Below are 12,032 nucleotides of genomic sequence, written 5' to 3' on the forward strand. Positions count from 1 at the left end.
AAAACCATAAAGATGTTGCATTCACTTTGTGTGTATGCCAGATTAAATAAATTAATACGGGTGCAAACAAGCAAGTACGTAGACGACTTTATTATACAATAAAGTAGTTGTTCCTGATTTAGAACAAATATTGAAATATTCAGGAAACTTCCAAGCAGCTATCCATACTAAATCTTTGGCTGCCATTTCCATAATATCCAGAAAAATTCAGCAGATTTGGTGGCCTACCTTTAGAGACTTACTTTTCATGGGCCATTACCAGATTTGTCCTTCATCAGAAATAGGATGCTGGAGAACTGATGGAATGCTGGTTCACAGGCAACACTCCATAGTAGAGTTGTAGTTCTTGGAAATTACAGAGGTAGTAAAATGGCTTGAAGAAGAAGTATGTCTGATAAGAAGACTACCAGACTCTACTCCCTCACTTCAGCAAAAGATGAAATCCTAAATGACCCTCTTCTTATAGCTATTATTTAGTAGTTTGGAAATATGTTGATACATCATGAATATGCATCTTAAATTCTCCCTTCACCAATAAGACCACAAAACAAAGTAATCTAATAAAGACCGATGGACCAGGGAGCTGAAAGAGGACACACAGATCATACAGTCAAATGCATGCTTAAGTGAAACAGAAAAAGGGGGAAAGAAACCTTTGGTGAAAACCGACTATAATCATAGGCAATATTGGCAACAATATATAAGAACCTAAAATGTAGCATTGTTATCCTAATAGGTCCATCATATGAAGTGTATCAAGAATGTTACAGTAGGGTGTATTGTTTGTTTCTAACAGTTGCCCAATTGGAATTCCATCACCATTTTGTATACATTTATTGGATCATCTGCCTTCCTCACCACACTCCTCATCATCTCATGAAATAGGCTAGCCTAGGGCTCCAAGTAATGAACATTTCTGTTAAGTAATTGGGTCATTGGGCCTGTTCTAATCACAATGCTTTCAATCAATACTCATTGTTTCATTGGGTAACTGACGCACCATCCCTAAGACATTTGTTCAATACACGGTATCAACATACTGAGTGGAAGCTCATAAGGACACCTCTTCCATCAGCTGGTCAGCTTTTAGTCTACTGCATAGTACCTGTGCACATCACCCCAGCGAAGACCCAGCACTGCCCATATCGAACTGGTCCGGTTGAAGCATACTTTCTGAGTATCTCCACGCTTCCGTTCCACCTGGATGGACTTTCCTCCATTGTGTATTTACTGCTCCAGTTTCCTATCAACACTCCAGTATCATCATTGCTGTTGACCTGGAGAAGATACATTTATCAAATATCATGAGAGCATAGTGGAATTTTACAAGCTCAAGATTATAAATGGAAGGTTTTACTTTCAGGAAGAGTTAATGAAACTTTTTTACTTAATTGGCAAGAGTGGAGGGAATTACATCAGAAACCAGTTGACTCTTCTCTGATATCATTGGTTATGTCAACCTTAGCCTGTCAACAGCCATTTAGTTGCTGCTAAGGAGGTAGGGGCAAAGCAAGGAGCAGAAACTACAGACACCAAACATGGCTATGCTAACCCTGCTTAGTTTCAGTTCTGCCTGCTTTCTGCATGACCCCTGAGGTCAGGGGTAGCAAGACCAGCTCAGGGGTTACGAAATGGCAAGTCAGGGTTAAAAACTGTTGCCACTGGCTACTTCTGATGGCCTTGGGTAGCTTATTGAAGAAACCCATGGTTGTATTTTCTGAATCTATATTGAATGGGAAGCATTTTCTCTTTTCTGGGCTATGAGCAGACAACTCTACTAACATTGACTGGTTGGATTTTGCTTATATACCTGGTACTGGTGTTTAAGAGGAAAAACATTGTTAAGCCGGTTCCTTTGACTCGGTGCATTAATGTATCCACTCGAGGTGCCTGTATTTGACTTTGTGGTCACCTGTTCATATCCTGGTGGATCCATTCAGCCTTTATTCTTCCGATATCGAACAAAAACTACCATTGTGTGACATAATTGTATGTTTAATGAGGAAGGGCCTCATGTCTATTTAGTAAGGTACTGTTTTGCTTAGATCTATGAGTTAATGCCAAACCTTAACAAGAAATTGGTTGCTTCTTTTTGGTATTATTACTAAAGCATTAATTCATTCAAATCACTTGGACCTATTTAAAAAGAAATAGCAATGTTCTTTAGCTCTCTTTTTGCTGTGCATAGAAAGCAGGGGTGTGAACAAATTTGTTTTCTTAGTTTTTAAAATGTGAAAAATTAAACAAATATCTGTTTGCTACAACCTTACACTGAGGGTCGGTCTCCCCATCAGGCCTGGGCCAAATTTGAATTAAGCCAGACTATTCCTAGTAATTTCAATCATTTCATATTACTCAGGTGATGCTAATTTATATCACATTACATGATGATGTCCATTCGTGTAGTTTTGCGTATTTGCAGTTAAAAATGCCTACCCAAAAGAACACGAACAATGCGTGACGGTCTGTTAGCTATTGCTGTTTCTTTTCTGTTGCATTTAGCCCTATTTTCTTTTTTTAAGATGCATCCTTAGGTCCATCTTTGACATACGCTTTTTACGCTGTGTTCGAAGTAGGGGAAAAAAGTAGGGGGACTGTGGGAGGAGAATCAGAGGGCGGTATTAAACCGTGGATTGGGTCCGTGGGCGTAGTCAGAGGTGTGGCAGAAAGAGAAAAATATCCCAATTTTTAGTATTTGTTTCCCGTTTCACTAACTGGTTACAGCTTTTTACGTTATTTAATTTACCAATGGGTACACATGTTTATTTAAGGTTTAATATGAGTTATTGACATTAAAATACATTCACAAAGTGGGATGTTACCAAACACAGACTGTCCCAAATAGGCTTATAGGTGGAAGCACAAGCCATTGTCTCCCAGCCATGGAGTTTCTGTCATCAGCATTTCTCCTCCCTTTTTCCTGAAAAGCAGCTCAAACATAAATTGCAAAATATGCTAGTTTGCAAATGTTTTCCACATAATTATGGCTCTGCCATATTTTCCACATAATTTACGCTAAAAACATGGTTGTAAATGCAGGATTACGATCCTTGCATAATTCCGTGTAATCTTGCATAATTTTGATGTAATTTTAGGTAATTACCCTACAACAAATTACACGAGTTACATTCACCCCTGCTTCTCACAATAAGGTCAGAAGAATTAAACTGAAACCGACCAAATTGCAATTCAGTGCGAGCCCTAGGTGTCCACAAGTTGATTCGTGAGAGTGCATGCTTACCAGAGCACTAAATACACGCCCAATGTATCCTGGATCCCTCCGAAGGACGTGGTCTGTCGTAGAATTCTTATCCATCAAAGAAAGAGTGATGTTTAAAATGTCCGGTTCAAACTGTTAATGGAAACAAAACGAAATATATGAATATATTTCCCAGACCCCTACACAAATTGATTGACTGACTTAAAGGAATGAGGAGAGATCATTTATGTATATTAATGTTTTAACCTGGACAATAGTGGTCATTAATGTTCCAAAATATTATGAGAAATTGTTCCGAAATTCAATTTTGTACAGGATGCGGCTCAATAGTGTCTCTGTAGTGTCATGTACAGGGAATAGTATGTATGTTGTAATTATGAGGTAAGCCACCACATGAGTCAAAGACAGTAACACATGAAATGTAGAACAATTTTACTGGTCACTAAGATACCATTTGGTTGCAAAACGACAAACAATGTTAATCACATGAAAGTGAGGAGCCAGCAACAAGTAACACAAAGAAGCATTGGCAAAACCAATCAGTCGTGCCTACGAAAGAGCTGTTGGCTTTGCAAATGTCGTTTAGCCATGTCCTATAACAGCATAGCTGTTGTGCAGCATGGCTGAAATTGAGAAATGTATAATGATACCACCACTGCTGGCCGGGTGATAATATTGCTTTGTGTTTTTATTTCTGGTGGGATGGGAGGTAACATGGACAATGGAGGGTGCGGGAAAAAACTATATGAGGCAGCCAGGGCGACTCAGGAGGCAAGACAGACAATGGGGTGAGAGGGAGGGGTTGGGAGCCAGCACACGGACAACAAAGGGTTGGAGTGGGGTACAAGCTGACAGACAACTGATGATGAGAGCGGCTGGGGTAAACAACAGCACAGACAGTGGAATGAGGGAGGGCAGATGGGGACAAGAAATCACACAGAAAACAGCAGAAGGTTTAAGGGCAGATGAGGGCAAGTAAGAACACAGACAACAATGGGAGAAAATGGTGGGTATGGCAAGCAACAATACTGACAACAATAGAGGGAGGGAGTGCGGGTGGAGCCAGCACCACTGGCCAGGAAGGCAGGAATTGGGGGGAAGCAACAGACAAGGAGGGAGAGATTTAAAAAAGAACATGAATGGGAATGAAGTACTCAAGGGAACCAGCTGAAAAAGACTCTCTGGAAGATTGCTTGAATACAAAGAAAGCAAGTAGCATGTAAATAATGAGCAGTTGAAGAAGAACCCAAGTGATGCATCAATGCTCCATGGAGGGACAAACACCTAAAGAGAAAGCAAGCCTACAGCAGATGACCAGTAAGAATCAAACAAATGAGAGTGAGAATGAAGCCAACTAACTTTAAGCAATGGGTGGCCTCTAAGCCCACTGTAAGAAAACAAAATGACTACAGTGCATGCATTGTCTAGGTGAGACCTAAAAAGAGAGAGAAGAAATCCAGCTTGGGACCAAGGCATTTGAAGACAATTACATTTACCTATACCCACAGGCAGTTGTTAAGGCAGCCATAGATAAAATATAATCATAGCCCACAAGTCAAGCACTACACTAACATAGCTGAGAAAGTCTGACACTAATGCCCTCTGCACAAAAATTCCCCGACAACTATATAGTATTTTTCAATACACTGATTCCAGTAGTTCTTACTTCCAGTATTTACTTAATCAGGTGTGTCCACACTCTGAGATATATAACTGGTTATCCTACTAAACATTTCCATTTTTGGGTTTTGCATCTGACTTCCCTAAGTTGTGTGCTGCAATACCATGTTTGAATGATTAACCTACAAAATATTGGATTGATTTTATCAACTACCACTATGTCTTCAAACTAAGAGGTAGATTTATAAGCCGCTTGCAGCACTTTTGCTCCGCTGTTGTGTCACTTTTTGTGACACAGCGGTCGACGTAAACAATGCGTCAAGTTGCGGCCCATTTACAATGGGGCGCATCTAGGGAGAAGAGTCATGTTGTAAAGCTCTGAACTACATTATAACTGCATCAGGTATGATGTATGAAGTGTGGGCGTTCCCACGCAAAAAGCCATGTAGAACTGACGCAGTGAAATTTACAACATTTCACTGTGTCACTCTACGCATTCATTGCATCAAAATCCCCAAGCCTGCTAAGACCAGGCATAAGGAATGGCGCAGGGCCTTTCGAATGGGACTGACCTATCTGTTGTAGCGCAGTGCTTGAGTTGCATCACATTCATGAGCAACTCCATCAATACATCACTTTTGTGCCAACAGATGCATCAGAATTTCTGATGCATCTGTTAATCCTTGCGCCATGGAGCACTGTATAGTAAATACAGCGCATCCATGGTGGGGCAAGAACGTTTGGTGCTGGTGCAAAGAAAGTGAAGCATCTATGCAGATGTGTCATTGTAAATTAGGACCTGAATATATATAGGAAAGTATACATTTGCAATTCAGAACTCTACATCTACTTACTTTGTGGTAGTCGACAATGTGGATGCAATTTTTGTATGGGTCAATATTTTGACTGCGAAACAGTGGGCAGTTGCACCTTCCCTAAGACTCACCCTCAAGAATTCTGATGAAGGGAGACAGTTGAAAATGGAACAAGACAAAGCACCCTACAGCAAAACAGTGAACAGTTAGTGATCAGAGAATTACTTCCTTATGTTTTCTCATTTTCAGGTAATGACAGGTTGTGTTTACATTGTGCTTCATGATAACCGCTGAGTTGGTTCTGCAAGGATTAGAACTCTAACCTGCAGCCCACAGTTAACGACATAAGTGAACGTTTAACTCAGTTGGCCACTTTGTGAGTCGTTACCTATATATGATATACCAAGCAGTGAACCATCATTGGATTGTTGAGAATCATAATATGTAGAACAGCAAATGGGTATTCTAAAAGCAAGGCATCAAAACTGTTCTTAATGTGTAATATGTATATCTACCAACTACCAAAGAGTGGATGGACCTTATGCTGCTGTCAAAAAAGGCACCAGAAGTTGACTTAGGAAATGTTCAAGAAGTGTCTGAAGACCATTCACAGTTGATTAAGGCTTATCCTCCTGTGAGTGCCAGGAAAGCAAACAAAGTGGAGGAAATCAAGCCAGGGTAGGATTTGTTTTGCTAAGACGTAAGTACGGGGTTGTTGGAATCAGTGATCTTTTTAATTACCGGGCTTAAGATGCAGATTCTTCTCAACAGACTCCATGTCCAAGTTCCTTGTCCAGAGAAGCCATGTTGAATAAACTCATGGCCTCAACGTCAGCAACAGGAAATGATCAAAACCTATGTTGAAATGTAGCTTCAACTATGACTCCCCCCAATAGGAGTAGGTCGCACCTCTTTGAATGATCTCATACATTGACTGAACGCTATCAAAGAGCATTTATCATGCAAGACAAATCCAGAACAAACAAAGACCCATGCAGAAAACGTTCCTTGTGGTCTCAACCCACAACAGACATCCCCAGCGATGACTGAAATCCGGTATACCAAGCTTCACCAAAGGATCAGCCTACATAACCAGCAGCTTCCTCTCACTGTCAGCCTTAACCCTTCACCCCCAGCTCTCCTTCCTTCCTTCTTCTGTCCACTTATGGCCCCGCGTCCCTTCTCCGTTAACTCCCCATCTCTGTCCCACTGAGATGACTATGGCTGTCCCACACACTATTGTTCCATCTGATGAAATAATAGTGTTTCCAGAAAGACCATTGTAACCACAAGGCGTTTTCTCTTCCCCACTAACTTGTCCCCTCTTGTCCTCTCTCCTGGCCCCTCTTTTTTGTCACTCCTTTTCGCCTTGCGCGCTCTGAAGCATCCTTGTGGTGTCATAAAGCACTATATTGATATTCTTTTATTATGACAATGTTCAAAACGTTCGGGAATACATGAAATAGAAGCATACTTATTCAATTGTAAAAGACCAAAAGCCATGGAAAGGAATGAAAAGAGACGAGGAAAGTGCAGCATTATGGGTATTGTAGTTAGCTGTCTTACTCTAGTCACTGCAAGATGCCACACCAAGGAACAAAGGGACACAAAATGTCTCTACAACTAGATTAGAAGGAAAACACTAATGGCGAGCAATCCTTTTGGCTCGGTTTCAAATATATTTGCAAAACAGACAGGCACAAAGGACTATTTGTTAGTCCTTTGAAAACTGCCAACAACGCCTTGGTGTCACGCTGCATGCCTTCTACTGAGGTCGAGAACTTGAAAAACACCCAGGGCTGGTGTGCAGAAAAATGTTGATAAACACAGGAGTGACTCCAGAAGCGAATTAATAGTAATTAAGTCGTTAAGTACGTCGTCAACCTATACCATGTACGTGCAGGCGGCACCGTTTCCAGACTGCATTTTTTTACGAGTAACCAAAGAGTTGTGCTGAGCTGACAGCTAACTGCAAGAGGCTAAAAGAGTAAAACAACGACAACACCCTGCCATTAACAAGTCAATTGAAATATGACCGACTCCTGCAAGGGATGGAGATGAAACTAAAAGCCTTAATGGATTTTAACACAACTTGCAGGTCAGGCATTCAAACAGGGAATGAAAGAAACTAACACAGGCGGCAACATCTCTAACAATCAGTGTCATCTTCAGGATATGGGGGGCCTGGAAAACGCATATTTTGGGGGCTCCTGTATGCAACGAATTTTGAATTTCATTACACGTTTCCTGCTGCCTCAAGCCCGCATCTTGTCAAACAATTCTAAATTATATATTAAAGTTTAACTGGGTCGCAGTGGAAAAATGTCTAAAAATCCTTAAGATGGCAAGTGTTGGAAAGACAAGCGTAGAAGTAGGCGGAACGGCAAGAGGTTTAGATAGGGAAATGGAATAGACAGAGGTAAAAGAGAGAAAGTTCACTCTCCCAGGGGGCCCCCTGAAAGGCGGGGGTGGGGGATGGGGCTGGGTAATAACCCACTTGGATAATGCCTTAAATAGTCTCTGCTAACAAGAACTTGGGCTAAGGCACTCGTGACAGCAAATCCTAGCTCAACAATTCTTCACTGTCGCTCATTTCATAGGGGTTCTTCATCTGAATTCTTAAAAGTTGTTGGTCACCTAGGTGGTAAGAGCAAAGTCCATTCCGCCTTCACAGAATGGAAATTGTAGGATTCTACTTGCAAACTACCATTACACATATGTAAATTACACCAGGATAGTCCTGACATTGCAATTGTAATCTTGGATATATGCATCTAAAATGTGTATTTCCACCGTTTTTTAACATACTTTATTGCTTTTCTCAAATCATTAATCTCGTGCTACACTGCAGGATACATTGTGTAGCAAGTTGTTATTATGTCAGTAATACAATAGGTGATTGCACAGGACCAGAGAAACGAAACATGTTGAACTCACATTAATGAAGCAAGCATAACATAAAAGTGTGATGCAGGAAACAATAATGTGTATTTTCACATACGGAATTAAACAAGTGCACAATGGAAAGATGACAGAGAAGTATGTTTGCGCTTAAACCTATATATTGTTGGCCTCCTCTGGAACATGTTTTTAAGCTATGTAGAAAAACTGCCCCATACAACCCCATCACTTTTGAATGTGGCTTCTCTCCATTCCCATATACAAAAGGCGATGGGAGGATGCTTGGAACAAGTCTAACCACTGGCAACCGCTCAGGTAGTATTCCAATCCATTGTTCTTTTGCCCAGTATTCCACCTCACTTTGGACCTAGTCATATGTGAATAAATCTTTACACTGCTCCAGTAGGAACAGTCCAGAATGAACCGCCTGGCCAGGTCCTCCCTGAAATGGAAAACAAGCAACCCAAGACTGGTTACGCCCTAATTGGGGTTCATCAGTCGGATGTAGCTTGGTTCCAGTGGCGCAGTGAGCAAATAACTCATGTCTCGGCACACCCTTGCCACTTAGGATGTTACATCAAACACACAAAAGATGATGGGAAGAATGCTTGCAATTTGTCTAACCACTGGGGATTGCTCCAGGTAGCATGCCAACTCCTTGCTCCTTTGTTCACCATGCCAACTCTGCAAGAAAATAGCTTTACTCTTGCCTCTGACAAGAGACAGCTTTCAAATATTTCCCGGATGGCCATCCACGTGCAAATTGTTGATGGCTCTGCACAAACATACATGTTTGGTGGGTATTAATCAGCCAGTGCTTAATTTGCAAAATAATAAGTGCCAGGCCCCATATTTTGCTCAAAAGCTTGCATCTGGCACCACTGAATGTAAGTGCACCATGGTAATCTTGGATATATGCATCTAAATTGTGTATTGCACATGCAGAAATTAAAAAGCGTACAGTGGAAAGATGACAGAAAAGTACATTTGCGCTTAAAAAATATATTGTCACTTCTGGAATTTCTTTTAACTTATGGAGAACCACCGTCCCATATAACCCCATTACTTATTGTGAGGTGATGTGGTTTGTTGGCAGCATTCCATACACTGGATACAAGAGCCTGGTTTCGAGCTTGGTGGTAATAAAACAAAATCCCTAATGACTATCATTCTCCTTGATTATATTGTGTAATGTCATGCAAATTCATTCACCTCATTGTGACACAGGTCCCATTTCTGTTTAAGATTGGGAGAGATTAGAAAAAGATTCACATTATACATACCTTACTGCACATCTCTGTAAAATACAAATTCAGAATACCACGTAGCGTGGCATCATGTGCACTTTGCTTCATTATAACACTAATATATTTACGTATCCACAAGTGCTCCTTCTCAACCTGGGCTGCTCTTCCACAGATATCTTTACCTGACCGTAGTTCCATCCACGGTGGGCAATATGGTCCACGTTGCCTTGGTACACGATTCCATGCTCACTCAGAACATACTCCTGCCGCTTAGCCTCATCGGGTAGGTACACAGTGTCAGCTAGAAAAAGCAAAGGTGGAGCTTGTCAGTTCCTTCTTTACTAAGTTCCCACAGATTAAGGGGCATATTTACAAGTTCTGGCGCATCTCTGCATATCAGCAGGGATGCGCCAGAACAGATGCGTCACGCTATCCCCTCCTTGCGCCACCACAGATGTGCCGCATTTACAATGCGGCGCACGATGGTGCAAAGAAGGGCAGATGCGTGATGCATCTTGTGGTGTACGGGTGGCACATTGCTGGAGTCGCGTCACAAGCACGACGCGACTCCTGCAAGGCACAGGGGTCACCCATACTCAACGTGGAGCATCACTCCTTACGCCTGCTTCAAGCAGGCGAAAGGATTTGACGCAGCAGCGTTGTAAAACTGACTCAGTGAAATCTTGTAGATTTCACTGCGTCAGTTTTACGTGGCTTTCCTGCGAGGGAACGCCCACCCTGCGACAGAACGCCCACATGAAACCTGATGCAGGTTTCATGTGGCGCAGGGCTTTACAACGTGACGCATCTGCCTAGATGCGTCACGTTGTAAATAAGTCGCAACGTGGCGCATTGTTTACGCCGCCGCTGCGTCATAAAAGTGACGCAATGGCGGCGTAAAAGTGTCGCAAGGGGCTTCTAAATCTGCCCCTAAATGTGTTGTATGAGACTACATCTGTAACAATAATATCAACCTACTGCTAGACCGTATGGGAAGAATATAATCACTATTCTTACCTCCACTTATACTTAGCTAAACGTACCATGCAATTTTGTGGTTGGTTTGATGTGGTGGATGTGATATTATTGTTATGCAATATAACAGAAGTGTTATAGTGAGGGTTTCCCATTGTGTTTGACGAATTAACAAAATATAGCTGTCTGATAATCACTTATGCTTGGGAAGTTCTCATCATTCTAAAAGACATTATACACTCAAGGACATTGCTGGGTATGAATATGCTCTGTAAACATGCATGGGAAGAGAGGCAATGGCCAACATGCAACATCCTTCTCACAACCAGTAGAGAATTTTTGCTTCCGTAACATGCAAGGTCATTATCACGCGCCTTCCATGCATGTTCTCATGCTATCTTTTGCAACACAAGTGTTGCCGGTGCGGTGCACTACAATTAAGGCATAATTGTGCACATTTAGACTGCTTACATGTTGAACCTCCAAATCCTGCAGCGTCCCAGGAGCAAATTGGGTTTACGATCAATAATGAGGCTCAGATTTACAAACACATTGCACTAGGACTGCATTACAGAAATGATGCAAACCAGAGTGAAGTGTTATATTGAGATTTACCTTGCAGCACCAAACTTGTTTTGCACTGTAGAGTAGCTTTTAAGTAATTCAAAGTAGCATTATGCACTACTTTACGTCGAAAAGGTGTAATATGCGCATTCCCTAGAATCACACATGATTTCTTTTTGGTCAATTAGTTTTTATTTCCATATAAAAAAGACAAACTAAATAACAATAAATAAATAGTATACCATACAATCCTTTTATCCATCTGGAGGAAGAAACAGCGTTGATTAGAAGTCTTAAACAAGCATGGTGGGAGACCTAATGAGATACAACAAGATCTGCGTTCATTGTGAATTAAAAGTGCTGCGTTGGTGTACTATGGATCCTGGATCGGCAGGAGTGTAACATGGCAAAGTGAGAGGCTAATAAAGAGAGAGAGATAGGAATATAGGAATGAGAGGCTGAAAGATGAAGAAAGAGACACAGGTAAGGGGAAGAGGGCTGGGAAGGGAGGCTACACTCGGTTGGGCTCGCACTTCCACAGGGGGAACCATAATTCAGATGCGCGTATCCAAAAAGATGGGAAAGAGACCTTTACAAATCCTTGAGTAGGTTTAGAACTTGAGGTGAGTTCAGGATGGTTTGTTTTCTTGTAGGTATTTGTCTAAGGAGTCCCAAAGATGTCTGGTCCTG

The 12,032-nt window shown here is 41.5% G+C and overlaps 1 protein-coding gene across 1 annotated transcript in view; it reads right to left on the reverse strand.

Annotated features, from left to right (window-relative positions):
* The window catches only part of LOC144766739 (protein-glutamine gamma-glutamyltransferase 6-like), an 88,448-nt gene that overhangs the window by 58,562 nt on the left and 17,854 nt on the right, over positions 1-12,032 (reverse strand). Inside the window, exons 4-6 of the mRNA XM_078650489.1 lie at positions 9,986-10,104; positions 3,242-3,352; positions 1,106-1,277 (exon numbers count right to left, since the gene is read on the reverse strand). Coding sequence (XP_078506615.1) covers positions 1,106-1,277; positions 3,242-3,352; positions 9,986-10,104 — 402 coding nt within the window. The remainder of the gene's footprint in view (positions 1-1,105; positions 1,278-3,241; positions 3,353-9,985; positions 10,105-12,032) is intronic.

The sequence above is a fragment of the Lissotriton helveticus genome, chromosome 7 (assembly GCF_964261635.1).
Source record: "Lissotriton helveticus chromosome 7, aLisHel1.1, whole genome shotgun sequence".
In the NCBI taxonomy this organism is placed as follows: domain Eukaryota; kingdom Metazoa; phylum Chordata; class Amphibia; order Caudata; family Salamandridae; genus Lissotriton; species Lissotriton helveticus.